Raw genomic sequence first — 19,401 nt, 5'->3', positions numbered from 1 at the left:
ACCTTAGGAACAATAGTCATTGGAACTCCATCGCTAATCGTGAAATTTCAACTATTAACAGTCAGGTTAAGACAAGAGAGACTTTTACACACACCCCCCGCCTGGTTAGAACCAAGAATAACTAGGGAGAAAAGGATCATAGCGTTCAGCGGCTGATATTCCGGCCTGGTGCTCTGCGAGTGGAAAACCCGGCCGCATGCAGAATGGGAACTACTGCGGGCATGCGGGGTAGCCCGCGGGACGTTGATGGCGGCCCGCTCGGCGAACCCAAATTGATGGGTCTAGAATGTGTCTCGGTACTTACAGAATCATCCGATATCCCATCGAGAGAGTGGACTACATTGCATACGAGGCGGAGATTTTGACCAGTAGGCAAAGACATACAACATTTTCTAGCCAATGCAAGTTTCGCGATCAATGGGATTTGGAGGAACTAGCGGCAATCCGCCGCAGTCCACTTGCACTCGGTGAAACACGACATCCCAACTGAGCGAGGGTGCTGACTTGTGTAAGCATCAGAGCATTCATTTGCTTGACCCTGGGCTAACGGATGTGGCTGGCTGACTTCAAAGCAAGTATCATCAGGCTGCAAACTTATCACACTGAACTCAATAATTGGCAGCTCAGCTTCTCATCAGCTCGCCACGACCAAAGGCAGCACCCAATGTGACAGCCCTTGGGGCCTAGTCATATTCTCAACAAATGCACACTCAACACGTCCAGTCAAGACCGGACATTGCGTGAGTTGATTCTTATCCATAGAACAGTAGGAATACATTCCAGCGGAGTTCGAAAGGCCGAGATCGTCAACTTGAAGCAAGTCACTTACGCGTTCGATTTTGTCTCAACATCAGGCCATGTTCGAAACGTTGAATTTGGTAGTGCGATCGCGAATGCAGATCTTTACAACGTAATTGGACGTAGGTATAACGGTGAGCCTTCTCAAATCAACAGAATCCATGTCCAAGTGGGATACAACGGGCCTAGAATAGGCGGTAAAGTCAAGTGAAAGACACATTCGACTAATCCCATAGGTAGAAGACCCCATTCGAAGTGAAGGCATCATCTAATTCTGGGCATGCGAAATGAATACCAAGATGTACAACATATTATCAGCGAGAACCACCTGGCTACGTAACGAAAGTCACACCACCCTCTTACAGGTTGTATCTATGTAGTAGCTGCCACATGTCTCAGTAAAAACATCCCTGTGCGTGATTCTGCCTCATCACATTGTGAAGAGTCTATTGCGTCACTATTAAGCCAATGAACAGCCGATGTAACTTTCTGGATGCCCTTCATTCAGATCAACTTCATGCAACAGGCTATGGAGCGCCAAGTACATTCCGAATACGGAGCGATGGTGTTGATGGATGGCAAGTCTGAGTTCAGCTCGCCTCTCACGGTCTGGATTGTCTGGCGGTACTTCCACATCCGTCGACCTGCGAACTTCTTGACAGCTTCAACGTCAATAGTGGGCGATGCTTGCAACCAACGAGGCGCTGCGTGCAATGTGATCACATCGTCGAGCCCAGCCTGACCACAATCATTGAGCTCAACGAAGGCACGTTCACTCGTAAGACCAATACGGCCTTGTAATATTGAAATCCCGAGCCGCCTATAAGAAGGCGATGGGCTCTACCTCGTTTCACCACAGTCTCTCTCAACCTCCAACAACAAACAGAATACTTTACACAATCCAAGTCAAAGATCAGATATCGCCCGTTCAACCATGTCTTCTCAGTACACCCTGACTGTTAACGTTGACCCGAAGTGGGTCTCGGCCTGGTCCAAGATCCCCGGAATGAAGCTCTGCTTTGCCACGGCCGTCGGTTCAGGTAGCAGCGCGACCTTCTCCAACGTCGTTGCGTACACGCACAGTATGCTCGCTACACCCTCCATCGCTAGCCTTAGACAAAACTGATAAAACAAAACCACAGACATTGCGCCTAATGTTACTATCCAGTGGGGAAACAACTATCGCATTGCCGGTAGCACCAACAACTTTTCCAATGGAGGTCAGTTGAAAATCATTATTCCGTCCGCAACGAGACCGCTCGCTAAGAACCCAGCTCCATACAGCGAAGTTCACTGCCTCTACTGACAAGATTGCCGTCAAATTTGGCAGCAAGACGGAGGTTAAGAAGGACTGGTCCATCTCCACCAACCCCGACGACGGCGCGCCTGATGCGGGCTTCTTGTTCACCAATCAGATCGAAGTTGCAGCAGTCCTTTACCGGGAGATACAGGGTGAATACAAGGCCATCTACATCAGCCACGTCGGGCCCATGCCCAAGAACTCCAAGGAGAAGCTCACTCCCAAGCAAAAGGTCTACGTCTGGTTTTCTGACAGCTATGAGGATGAAACCATGATCGACGACTTTTCTGGAGACCTGAAGGAGATCGTGTATGAGGGAAAGACATCAGCCACTGTCAAGTTTGACGGCGGCGGCACCTGGTTTGACATGTAAACAGCAGTGTGCTGGAGGATTCAAGTGGAAGTAGCTTACCATTGGTGGCCAGCCGCTGCTGTTGAATCGGCCACCTCCTCCCGTGCCCCGCTCAGACCCTACACCCAGGGACCGCAAGTCAAACTAGCTAGGTACTCAGGCGACAGATCAATCAATATTGTGGATCCCGTGTTTATGTCTTGACGTCCGGAACTGGAATGTGACATCAAATTATTGTCGTTGCAAGTGGTGGTGGTGGTGGTGTGTGGTAGTGTGTTGGGGAGTGGAGGTTCTGTTCTGAAGCCGGCCAGGCGGATTGAATCTATTCTTGGCTATAGATCATTGGAATTTCGAGACCAGCGCTTCTGTGACGTAACAAATTAGGAAATTTGGGCGACTAGTGGCGCAGCTGAAATCATTTGCCGGCTGCGGCCCTACAATGATGCATTTAACGGGGTGTCGTAATCTCCCTGATTTAAGATCGAATGCCCTTGTGCTTTGCGGGTTTCTCTCTTTCGTTTCCTCATACTCAGTGTTGCGCACCATGACGACCTACACCGTAACTGTAATCCTTGACGCGAAATGGGTCCGCCAATTCCGGAATGGGAAGATGAATCTCTGCACCGCCTTCGGCGTCACCTCTAACTACAGCAAGGTGTCGTATAACGTCATTGCCACCCACGAAGGTATTTAATCAGTCACTCCTTTGCCATATGAAAAGTGGCCCAAAATGCTTGAGACAGATCTAATGCGATACCTTCGTCTTCAGACCCTGTACCATTGAACACCGTGTCATGGAACGATGACTATAAGATTGCAGCTTGCAAAACTGGTTTCGCCGAAGGCGGTATGTATCCTTCTCCTCACTCAAGAATTCGGACCAGATAAAAGAACTTGTAAGAGACTGACGGCTGACATCGTTGCGTGCATAGCCTACGTCTCGCCTAGCATATACCCCCTTCCTATCAAGTTTGGCCAAGCCGTATCACTATTCAAAGACTGGACCATAGAAACACCAAATCCCAGTGAAAGTGCCCCTTCAAATGGATGGCTTTTCATCAACAAACCCTCCGCCTCTGCGCTAGTCTTCAAAACTATTCATAACCGCTCAACGCCCATCTACGTTACGTCCGCTGAGAGTACACCACCACCTGGACAGCACACTCTCACCCCTAGCGGCCGGGTTCTGCTGTTCTTTGCAGATGCCGAGGCGCGAACCTCATTCAATGTGAACGCTACTAATACAAGCACGTATGAATACTCATATATCGAACACCCGCAAGTGACAGTATTCTTCAACACACAGGGCGACTGGGAAATGGTTAGTGAGAGCAGCTCTGATGCTGTTGCTGACGACGCCATGAGCATTATATCTCAGCGACACGATCATAGACCTCCTACAATGTCTGATGTTAAACCGCGTCTATGAGTTCAAGTAATGTGTGAGATATTCAGAAAGGAGGCTGGAGGTCCATTGAAAAACGCAAACTAGATGCTCATTTGATCACTTAAGAGTTCTTTATTGACGCCGGAGTTAAGGTACTTTCTGTGTCAAGCGGATCATGCATAGTGAAAAGGGCCAAGTTGCGCGGAAGAATGTCGAGTAATACTAGATTATATGTCCCGGAAATACTCATATGCATCATCTCAAATCGTCAGCTTGTTTAACCCTTCACTACCGGACTCCAGGATTCGTACTTACCTTCGCACCATTGCTGTGATGAGCTCGCCATACACCACATCAATGAATAGCTATTCTACCTGCCTTCGACCCCATTTGCCACAAGTCAAGAAATAAGTCAAAAGTAACTAATGAAGAACTAAAGGACAAAAAGGAAACAGATAGAGAAACTTTTGAATAATCACAAACACTTACTGCAGAGAGCATTACCCAGTCGCCACGGATTTTAGTATCTATCACCACTTTTTGGCCTGACCAAGGCAGAGCAACAGGGAAAACTTGTCCGCTGAACGAATTTGCTCGAGATTCCTTCAGCCGCTTCATCCGCGGTACATTCCGAAACGGCGAGACCCTACAAAAATAGTCAACGGTGCTATATAAAAATTGGAGACGGTTTCTTTCGCTACGAACTATCGTTCTCCGTATGCCGTATTAGTGCCCATTGCTTTCTGCGCTCCTTCTCCAGCTCAGAGGCGTCACATAACCCCCTCCACCATAGACGCCTAAGTGCTAATGGGCCACCCGAGCAAAAGCATGATCAGGTCAATGCAATCTAGAAGTATTGTCTTCTGGCTCCCATGCCATGAGCCCGTTTTATGGTGTGTCTCCTTCCCCTAGGTTATCTCTGCCCATATCATATATCATCATAACGCGCAAAATAAGTTATTCCAAAATCACTCCAAGACGTTCCAACTATCGCTCAGCATCTCATTACAAACCCTGAAGCATCAAAAATGTCCATAAGGCAAGCAAGGACTCTACATATATTATGTCTATTAAATGTATTTTTGAGCTAAATAGGTACGCGGCGGCCAGTCTAAGAATGAACCCGTATTTCGCGAGGTGGTTCTTAAGTCCTAGAAGGAACTCTCATACAATACAGCTCCACATAGGAAGGGTGAAAGGAAAGATACAGTTCAATATGAGAACAGAATATTAGTAAATGTTGGCTACGTTACCTGCGGTACTTCTATTCCAAGGTGACTCCCCAATATGCAGACAGCTCCGGCTGCGATAAAGGATCAGTCTGGGATGACACTAACATGAAGCGATAAGATCTCCATGTCGCACTTCCAGATAAGGCCGAGCAAGTATATTAAATGGCTCGTTAAGTATCACCTCAGCTAGAATGCGCGAGAACGGAGAAAGCGCACATGATCGAGCATGCGGGCCACGATGGTATTAAATATCAAGGCGAATTTCTCAAAAGGGCTGATCTGAACGTCATAGGCCTACGCAAAAACGTGACTCCTTTCGATAGAGACAGCGGGTAAGTCGCGGTCGACTTTGAACGTTCATTGTGTCTTGAGCCCCCCGGCAATTTGATTTTGGGGGATCTCACACGCCTGAAGTGCTTCTCCTATGTACCTATCACTGCCTCTGGGAATATGGACTCGGCGTTCTTTTGTGGCCGGCGTGCGTGTGAGTACGTAGACTAATTCACTTGGAGTCCCATGGAACCAATAGAATGAACGGTAGATGCAGGTGGAAATGAACCTTGGCAAAAGAATATTTTAGTCTGATACGTTTCTCTAGAACAACTATTATTATTCCTCCAGAATTACACTCTGTCAATATCTCTTAATGTTCGTGGCGTGTGAGTTGATGCTTCCTTTTACTTTAGTGTCGGTTTGACATATTTTTGACAGTGGTTCATGCCATGACCAGATCGCAGTTGTGAAGGGGACTGTAGCTGGGAGATGCCTATCGTCGTCATTCTAGACTTCGCCCATGAGAGATTGAGAGCCGGCAAAGTATTCGATTGCGGAGGATAATGCAATCGTAACCGCAGCACAAAAGACGAGGGCCTTCGGTCGAGGCATCCAGCTGGCAAGCGCTTGCCTCGCCCGCTTTCCCAAAATTGGAATCAGAGTTCCCTGACCCAAGTTGCCCTTGATGAGTCCCAAGATCTTCAGCTGCAAAAATGACAATCGGAGGAGATAGACACAGTACATCACGATGCCTCCCATGTAGTCGGGGCTTGTCTTCTTCATCCCTGCCGTAAAAAAGACGATGGGCAGAATCCGTAGCAAGACCATCCCAACAACGTTGGCGAGCATCGCCCTTCTGAAAGTCAAAGAGGAACCCGCATGGCGCCCATGCAGCCTCAAGAGCGCAACGTTATCAGAGAACAGCTCGGTTATCAGGCCCGCGTAGATCAGGTATATTGGCCGCCGCGGCATGCTCCGCACGAGAACGAGAAGCAGAGAAGCCAGAGAAAGGACATGATGAGTGACGTATTCGGGGGAGAAGGCGAGCAGTGGCAGCTCAGAGACCCAGAGGATCCCGCGGGAAGCTAGGCAGACCTTGCCTTTTGTGGTGAAGGGTCGTTGAACGCCGAAGATATCTGATTCTCGAGGCGTATTGCCGTATGCGTACAAGCATATCGGGGCGGAGACGAGGGTAAACAGGATGCCGAGGGGAAAGACGAAGTAAGGGGCAAGTTTGGAAGATCGATCTTTTTCTAGGGTTGCGTAGAATGAAGGGTTATAATGCTTGACGATGTAATGCAGCAGACGATTTGATAGTTGGTAGCCTGCTAGGCCCATGAGAATGTAAGTGAGGTCCGAGGGAGACATGCTCGGCGATGAGTGATAGATAGAGAGACGGCAGATAGTCTGGGCATGCCGGCGGAAACCAGGTCATGGACATAGCATTCCACGGTACTTTAAAACAGGTTGGCACTTGCCCTTTGGTCTTACTCGGCAGTTCGAAGCATGCATTGAGGACTATTCTAGGGAATGTCTTGGATGTCAGTTTGCCAGTCTTGACGGGAACGCGGCCGAATAGGACGCTTTGTGAAATCTTTTCTCACATAAGCACGGAGATGTATTCGTCAATATCGGGACAAGCTGACGGCGAGTATGCAGTAATGCAGGAGAGTCTGCGTTTAGTGCAGACCGGGTTGGGGGTGGTCACTTGTGAGCGTGGGGGTTCAGAAGCAGGTTATCACTACGTGTGGCAGGTTACTCTGGTAACGATGCATTGTGATGCAGCACTTGCTCGTCATCGTCTTCGGTCATTGTCATCGACTCTGCGGCTTGAACTGTAAGGCGTTGAAGGGCGGTTTGACTTGGTCTCTGGCCCTGCAGCGTCGCCAGCGTCGTGTCAATCGTCCGGCCGGTCACCGGGTGGAGCGGAGCATTTGCGATGACATGTCCGGAATCTCGGAGGACAAGAATTCGCCGTGACGGAAGGGCTTGCCTGGCGAATCTTGGCCGCGGGTTGGTCGGCCCATGCAATCTCGGAAGATGGGAGGATCAGCTGGACAGGGTTGATGGCGCTTGGGTGTAAAGTGTGAGGAACCCTGCCGACGAGAGCATCGGGCAAGATTCAGAAGAGCATCTGTCACAATGTATGAAGCTCGTGAGATCTGTTTCTGTCTTCCAGAGGGTCTGTTGCTGTAGCACATAGCCCAGTATCTGCAACCGAAAGTTGTCATGAGCCTGCTGTGATATAAGGTAGGAAGAAAAGACAGAAAAGGAAGTGAAGGCATCCGGAGGTGTCGGGCGCAGGTGGGCAGTCTTCAGGGGCGCGTCGCCCTCCGCAGTGCGCTAATTTTATGGAGTCTTGGCGCTGCCGGTGCCCGTCGGGGGTCGCTTCTTTTCTGCCCTTGGGCACGCCCCACCGGATTGGCTCTGCGTACTGTGTGCGTTCACGTCTTTTTGTCACTGTCCGCGAGCCCCCTATTTGAGGCGCTGGAAATTGAGCGTTCCATCCAAATTCCCGTCGGTCTTGGCATCGCTGGCCACTGGGCTTGCTCCATCGTAGTGGAGCAAGCACAGTGTGGATATATTTTCAGTGCTGTTGATGACAGGTACGTACTTCGATCAAAGTTGGTGTTCCAGAACCAGAACACAGGGAAAGCGCTGGGGAAGGTGAGTGGGAGGTCCCTTCGTCGGGTCTTTCCTTCTGGAGAGAGCTGGAGAGTTGCACCTTCCCTCCGGATTTTCACTGAAGGGTCGCTCCTTCCTCCCAGCTCCAACCTCCACAGCCAATCACATTCACTGCCCAAGTAGGTAGGTGCTCATCTTCTCACTTGACTTTCACTCTCATCTCACTTCATCTTCATTTCATCTTCCATCACCGCCAAAAGGCTTGGGATGCCCAGCCTCACGCAATCCCGTCCCTGCCCAGACGTCTGGGTCCGAACCCAAACGATCGTTGAATGTCGGGCGTTTTACCAGCGGCATCGCAAACGAGACCTCGCCCGCGGCAACCGGTGGCCCCGCGCCGCTCTCTGCCGTCGTGTGATCTGCCTTGGCTGTCCCGATCGCTTTGCTTGGCGCACATAAACAACACAATGCCTTGGCTTTTTCCTGCACAAGCACAAGAGGGATGGGAAAAGGGAGGACTGCTTCCTTTCGCCTCTTCCATGTTTTTTTTTTTTTTTTTTTTTGCATTCTGCCAGCAAGGCCTCTTTTGCGCGTATTCCCAGCGACCGTATCTGCAGCAGTAAGCCATCAGACGTCGCTTCGCTTCGTATCTGACTTTTCAGCGCCCAGTGGATTACTAAAATCAGGTCAGATGCAGGCGACAACTTAACCTTACCTTAAGGTACAGTACAGATACCTTAGTCTGGTAATTAGGTAGTTACTTCGGTGGGCTGCTGGACCACGCTTTGTCCGGCCCCTTCCATCGTTGCTGCTCTTCTTTGCCTTGAGCATCCGTACCTTATTCTCCCAACGGTCTTCCTACCCGAACCCGGTGTCCCTTTGGACGATCATCGCAACTCACTATCGACTTAAGTTCTTTTTCTCCGTCTGAGAGTCTCGCCCTCCATCTCCAACCCACTCACTCGCCCCGTCGCAAATGGCCCTGAGACGCCATCGCATCGCCAAGGCGCTGCTGAGTCTTAGCTCTCATCGACCCCTGAATCCATCTCTTGCAGCATCCACCCTTTCACCATGGGATCGTCAAGGCGAGAGCTGAACACCGCAGCAGCAGCAGCAGCAGCAGCAGCAGAGTTGCCCACTTTCCTTGATTGACTCCTGTCTTGACCAGTCAAGCCCGTGAGTCGTGACAAGCCCGAGCCCCCCTCCGTCGTGGTCGTAAACTCCCCGCGTATTTGCCCTGGAATGACGAGTCTTGGCAATGCTCTCCAGAGGTAGGGATGGCTGGGCTTGGTGATCCGACCTGCTGGCTGCTGGTGGTTGCCTCCTTGCCTCCTCTTCCCAGCCCAGCCGCTCTCGTCCGTCTCAAGAGCGCCCTGGGTTCGTCTGTTGTCTCTACCTGTCACCTGCACTGACTGATGTAAGGCTTTGAGGCTGAAGCTACGTATTGCCTGCGAGTGTAACTTTCAGCCCTCATCAATCTTCAACACCGTCAACTGCAGACAGACAGATGCAGACGCCCTCACTCCCCAAAGGCCCGAGGAGCCAAACCTTGTCCGCAACGTGCCGTGGCCAGACCCTATCCGTCGCGGAGGACCGAAGCACCCAATCAGCCCGGTTCCCCCGTGGCAATCCATCCAGGGCAGGGCGGCTGTTCGTCTTGGGTGCACTTTGGCGAGAAAAGGCGACTCCTCTGTCCAACGTCGGCGCCGTCTCTCATTTGCTGCACAGCCCCGATGCCCAGAAGGCCAAGACCGTACCAAGAATACCAAGACGCTGGCGGCCACCAGCACAAATTCACCGCGTCATCCTGCCTGTGTGCTGCCCTGCTCGTTCTGGATCTGACCCGAGTCTGTTGTCCCGTCGTCCCTGCCTTCCCGTGGTCTGTGTTGTGGTTATGTGTGGTGGTGGTGTGTGTCCATGTCTGTTTTTGTGATGGGTGTGTGTATTCCTAGATGCCCCTACCTGCAGACAGCCAGAGAAAGTATCCATTCAATGTCCTCTTTCAAGCCTTGGCAATAGAAAAAAGTCTTGGTATTTCTGCCACAACAAGAGATATACACTCCCGTGCCCCCCTTTTCCCGCGCAGCTGCCGGGCTTCTCGATTCTGTTCCTGCTTTTTCCCGTCTCCATTCCCAGTTCACCATTCACCACCAACAACAACGTCGGCGACAGTCACTCGTTCGCTGCGAAACCTCAACCAACCCGCCCCAGAAAAATACACCACCGCCGCCGCCGGCACCAACCCCGACGACTAATACGAACACACGCGCGGCGCCTTCAATTCACGAAAATAATTCTGGCAGAGTCGGTCATGATTAATCGCTTGTAACGAATTTTTACTCTCAACGCTCGCTATTTTTTTCAATTCGACACGTTCGCTACCTCGACGACCCGACCGACAACCTGCAATCGCCCACCCCATCGACCGCACCGCTGATTCCCACCTTTTTTCCATCACTATCACCGCACGACTGGGCGTCTTTTTTGACCATTTTTAACCCAAACCCGACCGGCACATCGCCATGGTCACATCACTCGCTACAGTCGCCTCGGCGGCGCTTCTCCTCGTAGGAAGCCTCCCCGCCGCCAGCGCGCAAGTCTACAGCATCGACAGCAAAGGTGAGTGAAGTCTCCGTCGCATCCCCGGTGCAAACGGACTAAGACTACGCCTTCACCCAAAAAACCAACCCCACTAACACCCGGCCCAGACAACATCAAGTCCGCCGCCAAAAACCTCGCCTACGACCTGATGAAGTTCTACAAGGGCAACGAATCCGGCGAGATCCCCGGGATCCTGCCCGGCCCGCCCACCGAGCACAAGGGCGACTACTACTGGTGGGAGGGCGGCGCCATGATGGGCACCTACATCGACTACTGGAAGCTCACCGGCGACTCGACCTACAACGACCTCATCATGGAGGGCATGCTGCACCAGACCGGCCCCAACGCCGACTACATGCCCCCGAACCACACCGCCTCCCTCGGAAACGACGACCAGGGCTTCTGGGGAATGTCCGCCATGCTCGCCGCCGAGAACAAGTTCCCCAACCCGCCCGAGAACAAGCCCCAGTGGCTGGCCCTCGCGCAGGCCGTCTGGACCACCCAGGCGAGCCCCGATCGTCACGACACCACCTGCGGCGGCGGTCTGAGATGGCAGGTGCCCTTTTCCAACGCCGGATACAACTACAAGAACAGTGCGTTTCTCCTCCTTTCGCCCAATCACAAAACATTGGGAAGACGAGTGACATGCTAACATGAGGCACAGCCATCGCAAACGGATGCTTCTTCAACATCGGCGCCCGCCTCGCCCGCTACACCAACAACGCGACCTACGCAAAGTACGCCGAGGAGACCTGGGACTGGCTCTGGAGCGTCAACTACATTGACCATGAAAGCTGGAACGTCTACGACGGAGGCCACGTCGAGCACAACTGCACCGACGTCAACAAGCAGCAGTTCTCCTACAACGCCGCCATCCTGACCCAGGGCGCCGCCTTTATGTACAACTACGTAAGTTTCCCTACTACCTGTCGAGGTCCATAGACAAAGAAAATGCTAACACAACCCCCAGACCAACGGCTCCGACCTCTGGAAAGGCCGCATCGAGAAAATGACCGAGTCCCTCTTCATCAACTTCTTCCCCAACAACACCGCCTACGAGCTCGCCTGCGAGGGCCGCAAGGGCCAGTGCACGCCCGACATGCTGTCCTTCAAGGGCTACGTGCACCGCTGGCTCGCCGTCGTCACGCAGGTCGCGCCCTTCATGAAGCCGACCATCGACCCGGTCCTCAAGACCTCCACCGCCGCCGCCGTCAAGCAGTGCACCGGCGGCGCCACGGGCCGCGTGTGCGGCTTCTACTGGAACGACGGCGTCTTCGTCGACCCGGCCACCGACAAGACCTCCGGCGCCGGCGAGGCTATGAACGTGCTCGCTGCCGTGTCGAGTCTGCTTATTGACGACGCCGCGCCGCCTGTGACGAACTCGACCGGTGGTATCTCGGCGGGCGACGTGAATGCGGGAAGTAACTCCAAGGACCGCATCGAGCAGGAGCCGATCACGACGGCGGACAAGGCGGGCGCGGGTATCTTGACGTTTATGGTGCTTGCGGGCGGTTTGGGCACGTGGGGATGGATGAGCTTCGTCGATTAAGGTGCCGAGGGTGGTCTCAGGGTATGACGGGGATTGTATGATTTTTATTTTGTTGGGGATTACATTATCTGGATGCGCATGGCATGGCGTTCTGGGTACACCGAGGAGAGGGGATTATCATTACTACCTCTGTTGATAACTGGACAAGACAAATTTTCTTTTTTTCCCAGTTGTACTGATGTGGCCTAATGGCTGACTTTGTGAAATGTACCATGCTGATGGAGCGTGAGCAAGATGTGAACAGCCGCCGCCAACTTTACTCCGGGATACGCCAATATTGGTGCCGGTGGCGCTCGCGGCGTTGGTCTGATGTAGAGTACCTACGCTGCACGGGTGGTGCTTGCTGATGATGAACTTTATCTGTGCCCAATCTTGAATCGGAAGTTTGTCGCCTAGAGGGTGGCAGATTTATGAAGGGCAATGTTCTGCCATGTCGCGGGTAGAGGGTGGGCAGAGGAAACATGCGGCTCTTCGACCGTTGGGCGGTAGACGCAGTGTCAGTCAGGCTCGCTGACTGCGCCTTTTCTTGCTCTTACCAAGCTACGCAAGTCTTCTCGGGGTAATCGCGATATTCCATGGTGATCAATTTCGCCCTTCTACGATTATGTCGCATCCGAACATCGGAAGCACGGATAGTCACAATGGTCAACTCCGGGACACATCTGATCTGATGATGTCATCGAGAAATACAACCAGTCATTGAGAGTCAAGAGTTCTCATGATTCAAGTTCTTCTCAATGTAGAAGGCTACCGAGGAAGAAGTGCTAAGGATCATCTTGATCGAAGTATCCATTTGCCCCCCGTTTTGTATAGTTGTCCGCCGATTCCGCGAGGGACTACTTGCTGGTGACCTTTCTCAACCAAAGGTTCTCCCTCCTCGAATCTATGCTCAATATTCGCTAACTCTTCAGAGTTAATAGCGAACAGTGCTGGCAGAGTTGAGCTTTTGATGATGTCGACGTCGGCCGTAGCGGTTTCCCAGATGACCATGACCAGAATGACAACAGAAAGGCAGATCTGAACAGCCAGGAAGGTCAACCATTCCCAGCGGACTTTGATGTAAGTTTGTTTGGCCCACGCAGTACCCTCGGCAAAGACTCCACCCTCTTCGAGTAGACTGATCGAATTAGGGTCAGTAGTCCCAAACGCTCAGCAGGAGGAAGTAGGCTTACAAATTCAAAAGGCCTATCTCGATGTTCCGCGCCATACCTTCAATGGCTGTCAACCAAGCGTTTTGCTGGTTTTGAGCATTTGCGTTTACTTGGCCAGAGGAGTACAGCAACTCAGTCTCAGCAATGGCATGCAAGAGCCTGTCACTCCCGGTCGTGGCATGATTCGTTGGAACGCCATCGCCAGTTACTGCGTCGTTCAACGCAGCAGTGATATTTGACTCTGTGGCCCGGTCCATGACATATCGTATCTGGTTCTCAGCTGGTGATCTCAGCTCGATGACATCGGTGGCATTCGCTTCAAGGGACTTTTTGCACTGCGTGTGCGACCGTGTTTTTGACATTTCAAGCTTGTTGTCCAACATTTTTGCGTCGTAGGTATTGACACACCAATGCAAAACTACGTCGGCTGCAAGAGGGGCTTTGGTAGCATCCCAATAAATGATAGAGTAATTGAAGATGCTGGACAAGAGAATGTCGTGGTTGTAGTCAGATATCGGCTCTTTCGACTGGACGATTGCGCGCTGAGTAGTATTGGATTTGGCTGTCATGTTAACCCCATTGGGAAGTGTCATTGATATTGTGGAATCCTCATTGTTGACTACCTTGAGCCGATCCGTAACATCTGCCGTGAAACAATAATCAGACACGTCATATTTCGGAAAGAAAAGTTAACAAAAACATTAGATGGTCGTGATATCTGCGCCCGACTCGGTGATTTGATTAACTCGGGCGAATGGATTGTCTTCTTACCGGTCATGCTATGGCACACAGCGAGCGTGCTGAAACGAGGCCAGGTGCAGTCGCTGAGCGGACAAAACGGCTGTGTTACTTCCATGACTTTCGTTACGGGAGACGCAATAGCTTGCGTCATCGCACGGGACAACCGCCCTTCGAATCCCTCTACTCAATTAGGGCTATGGGCATAGAAAGTTTGGAGGGTAGACTTGATCTCACGGAGTCCAACTCCACCAATCTTCTGGACAAAGGTCTCAAGAATGTATGCGGCAGCCTGAGCTTGAGTTGTGCCCGTGATGTTTCGCTCCGGATATGTGATAGCTGATTGAGTCAAGGTGGACGTAGCGATAGCAGAGATAAGCAAGGTCGCCGAGAGAATTCCAATCAGCCTGGGACGTCGTCAGCACTCACAACTCTGTTAAGGAAGGGCCGAAGTCTTTATATATGTAATATAACTGACCGACCTACCATCCTTTCGTGCGGAACGTTAGGCTTAAGGAGCCCCATGGTCCTCTAGAAGCGGAGTCAAATAGATCGAAGTCTCTTAACTCTCGCGGTTTCTTCTTGAACCAGTTCCATTTGCACTGAGACAGCCCTTCAGCTACCGGGACTGTGAATGCAGATCTTGCCACTGTTGATATAAATGCGACAGCTGTGTTGACAGTGATTCCCGACGGCCAATCTGGCAAGGGCTGGTCGTTAAATCCGTAGAGAAGTACCACTAGAGCAGCGAGAGAGGCGATACTGAGCCAACAGCAGAAAATCTCAAGCCACCACCCATTGAATATCTTTTCCGCAGGTATTGTCCAAGGAACCTGCTCCTTCTCGGGGCGGATACTGACTGGTGTCCAGTCTGTCTTGGGTGCGGATTTCAACGAGCTGTAATCCGATTCATGTGCGGCATTGTCTCCCAGAAGCGCCCCCTTTCCATCCTGCCTATCACTATTTAGCAATCCTGTTGAATTGTCTACATCTTCGTCCCGAGTGTCAAGCAACGGTTCGTATGCAATGTCGATTGGATTAGATTCTTCACTTATAGGTGAAGGTAAAGATGGCACCGGTTTTCGCCTGATTCTCCGCAGGCCGGGGTTGGAAATGTGCTGCAATTCCATGGCAATGGACCTCGGTGTTGGTTGGTGTCTCGAGGTTAATTGAGCGACGTGCCGGGGGCAGCCTGTGCCTTTATTCCCCGCGCCTACTTATCAGCGTGGCAACAAGAGGTTTTGATTGGTGAGAAGAACGTTGGCTTCGCTTGGCCGTCGTACAGTTTGGGAGTACAGTTTGGGATACGAGTGTGGTGGGTATGATCCTCAGGCGATAGGGGGCCAATGCCATTGCCACAGCTGCGACAACGTCTCGGCTGTCCTTCATAGAGTACGGTCTCGTGGCTTTAAAAAATCTCACTGATGCCATGCATGCAATGTACAACACGACAACTGGCCTAGTGGCGACGTCGGTAATACGTTCATTAAGACATGACCTCTTCGCGAAAGCAGCAATTGGGTCCAATGAGACCCCTCAATTTCCTCTGCTGTGTGCCTCTTGGCGGTGTAGGTAGACGGAATTTCAGAATCGCTTTGCAACAACGAAGGACTGGATTTGTCTTCACATGAGGCGCATTTGATATGGTTCTGTCGCCGATCATCTCGCAGCCATAGAAAAGCGAGGGAGCTGTATGGAAGCGTTTAATGCCTGCTGACCACCCGCATTCAGCTGAGGGCGACCTCTGTTCTGCCTAATGCAAGGCTCCCGGGGTCAGATGCATTCGAGGCCATTTTATTGGGCTCGGCACATGATGAAGGAGCACTCTACTGGTGCAATAATGGTTTTTACACTCTAATTACGGAGCCGGACCGGCAGCGCTCAAAGTTGGTCTTGCCTAACTTTGAGTGACGTATTCAGGTAGTCCTGTTTTGCACTGCAGCTCATATGCGCAATGGGAAGGGTGGTGCCACACGCTATCAAACATGCAAAGCTGCTGCAAAGACGGGAACGATGTCACACCTCCCAGTTAAGAGACCATGGGAGTTCCCATAAGAGATCCAGCACAAGACTTTCACTGTCAACATACTGTGAGCGGATGCTTTAAAGTCATGAACGCATAGGACGAAAGAATAACCACGCATGATGCCGACTAACCGAGATTATGATGGACGACTACAATACTTGATCATTTAACTTATTTACAAACTTGCTGATTTTCTTCATATTTCCTTGCCTCATTGGAATCCGATGAGGAAGCAGGAATAGACCTTCAGCCACAGCCTCAAGCTCCGCATAACCTGCTGGTACGAGGTCGGCGCAGTTATGGTCTTCAACTACAGAGATTACCCAAAAACACCATCATTCTTAGGCTCAAAGTCGACGTGAGGCTGATTCGCAGCGAAGGTCGGATAGTTAGCCGGGTCTGTGGGAAGGATACCCTCCATGATGGGCGCTGACATGCCAAGCTGAAGAGACACACTATTAGCTGCTCTGCGCACGAATGAAAGCCATGATTAGCGAATACTCACCGCAAAGTACCTAAGCTTGACGGCATGAATCATCGTCGCGGCCTTGGTCGTCACCTTGAAGCGAAGCACACTCCATCCCAGGGGCGGCAAGTCGTGGACCGTGACTAGTCCAGGATCCTCCAGGTTCAGGGCGGATGCAATATTCTTGTCCGCAGCAACTGCCTCTTCGATGCTAGTGTAGGGGAACTTCGCGTTGGAGCTCACACCAAGAAGCCATGCAGGATCGGCGTGCTTGTACAACGGGATGGTGTCATTAAGCTGATTCTCGATGATTAGATCGACGACGCTACCCATGGGAATGCCGTCGATGACCGGCTTTCCAAGGGAAGCCTCTGAGCTTGAGTTGAACTCGTGGAAGAGTAAAGGAGTTAGAGAAGAGCGGAAAAGCTGCCAAGGCCTCTCGTTGAGGAAGTATTCAGGCACATGCGGCTCCGTCAGAGAAGGTTGGGAGCCAGCTGCAAGGTGGAAGGTGAAGTCCGCAGATGCTGGGCGGGACTTCTTGGCCTTGGGCGGCGGCAACGCGGGGTAGGGAGGGAGGAAGAGGCCGGAAGTAGTCTTGCAATGCTTCTTTGTGGAGCTATCAGGGAGGACGCAGACATCATCTAAGGACTCCGGCTGGGGGAGTTCCATGGGTTCGCCGTAGATAGGACGCCGGCTTGCCTGTGGAAAAGCAACGTTAGTCTCCTATCAATCTCAGCTACTGCAGCGGGTGTGAGCTTACGGGGTATCGAAGGATTGAGTAGCCCTGGAGGTTTTGCATTTGACTTGTAGACGAAAGTCGCAGGGCATAGTCGCCCGGCTTAGCGTCCAACTTGACTAAAACGGTGACACGGCCTGCACTGGGAATGTACACGACCTTGAAAGCGTTAGGAACATGGTTGCTGACATTCTGTCCAAGAGAGGTTGAACTTACGTCCGTCTCTTCAGGAATGACAAAGCCTCCGTTGTTGGCCACGACTATCATTCTGTGGCTGTCAATAGACGCCATGACGGAGTGCTCGAAGCCAATGTTGATCAAGTTCAGCATGACGTAGGCTCGGCCTTCAGTCTCAATGACCTGCGACTGTCAGCATCCGGGAAAAATACGATTAAACCCATCATGTATACCTCATAGTCAGCCTTGCTAGGTGTGCACGTCTCTTGCGGCAGTCCGGCAGGTTGAATGCAACCAGTCTCGTCCAGGTTGTGGCCGTTCAGCGTCTCGAAACCCGGCTGACGGCAGTGAACACGACCCTTGCCTGGTGAAGTTAGCGAGATGCTCGTACCCTCGGCTTCGCGGAATTTGAAACCCACCATTGACAATGATCGAGTCATAACAATAGAATTCGGAACCTTCAGCTCGCATACGCAGCATCTTCCAGCCGGTGTCACGGTGCTGGTGGTTTTTGATGGCCAAATGGTGAGCCTCCTTCTCGGCTTCCATGATCTTACGCAGCTCAATCTCGTCGTTGGTGATGAGGCGGTATGGCCTGGGTCGCGATGGACTCGGTGCCACATACACCATGCCGTAGAGACCCTATAGGCTTGTAAGTAAATGGATCACCTTGAAGTCAGTCAACGGGTGGCCATACATCAGCTGAAGCTGCCGAAGTATGTTCGGCATACCAGTTCAGGCCCCAGGAGCCGGCGGTGTCAATCAAGCTGGTGAAGTTGCCACGAGGCAAGATGGGGAACTAATGTTAGAAACGTCAGTCTTGTAAACAATTCTAAGGGATAAAGTGCGGCGAACCTGCGAAATGCCGGCGGTACCATCGTTCCAACTACCGGTTCTGGGGAGATGTTAGACTTGGTCGTGCAGACGTGTCGGCTGTTGACATCTTACCCTTTGTGTCCAATTCCAGACCTGAATTTGAGTTAGAAAACATTGAAACGGTCAATTGACACTTTGAATGTGGAAGGAATACCAGTGAATTGATGACTGCGCATAGACGTCGCTCTTTACAGTCAACTCTACGAGGTCGCCCTCCTCTGCGTGCAGCGTGGGGCAGGGCGACTGGCCGTTGCACACGAACATGACTCTCCAGCGACCGCCATCTTGGTCTCATTAGCGGTGTATTTAGGAAGTCTCTCAACCATAGGATGGCATACCTTGATTCATCCATCTAACTCCCGATTGAATGGTGTACTTGCGGGTGAGTCTGTCTGACTTGTGGGAGGACAGGCGGTTCCAGACGCCGAGCAGCGCATGGTGTGGGCTATCACCACGCCAAAACCCGGCGAGCACGAAGAGGCATAGTGCTGCTAGGCCAGAAACCCAGAATGCTTTGGACTTCTTGCCGCTTTCTCTCTTCAACAAACCAACTTGCGTCAGCTCAAGCTGTTCACTTTTGGACCCCATTTTCGCGTTCGATGCGGAAACAGCAACAAACAACCAAAGGCGACCCAAGAGTCGGGGAGGGCCCTCTGTTTGGGCTCTGGGTCAATAAGTAAAAGCCCGCAGGCACCGCGGCCCCCGCGGAGGGTCATGCCCCATATCCTGGCCCCCATTGTCTCTACCGAGACAGACAATGCAACTCACCGACTTACACTGACTAGTAGATCGTCGTAGACGCTAAGCCACCGTTTTGCTTCGGACCGCAGAGCCTGCAACGTTGTAGCTTTCGGAGCGTATCACGGCCAAGGAGCATTACCCTGTTTCGCTATGAAGACCCGTTGATCATGATTCGCGTGGTGGCGGCATCGTCAGTCTCCGTTCGAAACAGACGGAGTAATTACGGCAATTGATGACGCGCCTCCCCATCCCTCTTGCCCCCTCCGCCATGCCATTTTCGCTTCGCTGCCAGGGTTGCACAATGACCTGCGTCTAGAAACCGGAGCTTGGACGGGGCACACAGCGACGGCTGGCCAGACCGACACCATTTATT

At 51.9% G+C, this 19,401-nt stretch overlaps 4 protein-coding genes across 4 annotated transcripts; 2 read left to right on the top strand and 2 right to left on the bottom strand.

Annotated features, from left to right (window-relative positions):
* Nucleotides 1–1,732: 1,732 nt before the first annotated feature.
* Nucleotides 1,733–2,471, top strand: COL26b_012254 (uncharacterized protein; the record flags this gene model as incomplete). Its single annotated transcript, XM_053184899.1, has 3 exons — nucleotides 1,733–1,880; nucleotides 1,941–2,018; nucleotides 2,083–2,471. 3 exons carry the CDS (start codon nucleotides 1,733–1,735, stop codon nucleotides 2,469–2,471), a joined length of 615 nt encoding a protein of 204 aa, XP_053031138.1.
* Nucleotides 2,472–10,489: 8,018 nt separating this feature from the next.
* COL26b_012253 (uncharacterized protein) lies at nucleotides 10,490–12,117 on the top strand (the record flags this gene model as incomplete). Its single annotated transcript, XM_053184898.1, has 4 exons — nucleotides 10,490–10,586; nucleotides 10,676–11,161; nucleotides 11,233–11,477; nucleotides 11,539–12,117. 4 exons carry the CDS (start codon nucleotides 10,490–10,492, stop codon nucleotides 12,115–12,117), a joined length of 1,407 nt encoding a protein of 468 aa, XP_053031137.1.
* A 771-nt stretch (nucleotides 12,118–12,888) lies between these two features.
* Nucleotides 12,889–13,651, bottom strand: COL26b_012252 (uncharacterized protein; the record flags this gene model as incomplete). Its single annotated transcript, XM_053184897.1, has 2 exons — nucleotides 12,889–13,234; nucleotides 13,290–13,651. The coding sequence occupies 2 exons, from the start codon at nucleotides 13,649–13,651 to the stop codon at nucleotides 12,889–12,891; spliced, it is 708 nt and encodes a 235-aa protein (XP_053031136.1).
* Nucleotides 13,652–16,351: 2,700 nt separating this feature from the next.
* On the bottom strand, nucleotides 16,352–18,875 carry COL26b_012251 (uncharacterized protein; the record flags this gene model as incomplete). Its single annotated transcript, XM_053184896.1, has 11 exons — nucleotides 16,352–16,474; nucleotides 16,538–17,197; nucleotides 17,259–17,426; nucleotides 17,451–17,594; nucleotides 17,645–17,775; nucleotides 17,831–18,006; nucleotides 18,143–18,210; nucleotides 18,267–18,306; nucleotides 18,360–18,380; nucleotides 18,442–18,571; nucleotides 18,626–18,875. The coding sequence occupies 11 exons, from the start codon at nucleotides 18,873–18,875 to the stop codon at nucleotides 16,352–16,354; spliced, it is 1,911 nt and encodes a 636-aa protein (XP_053031135.1).
* Nucleotides 18,876–19,401: the final 526 nt, after the last annotated feature.

Source organism: Colletotrichum chrysophilum (assembly GCF_026319265.1).
Source record: "Colletotrichum chrysophilum strain AFK26 chromosome Unknown scaffold_169, whole genome shotgun sequence".
In the NCBI taxonomy this organism is placed as follows: domain Eukaryota; kingdom Fungi; phylum Ascomycota; class Sordariomycetes; order Glomerellales; family Glomerellaceae; genus Colletotrichum; species Colletotrichum chrysophilum.
This window is presented reverse-complemented; position numbering and strand designations above follow the sequence as displayed.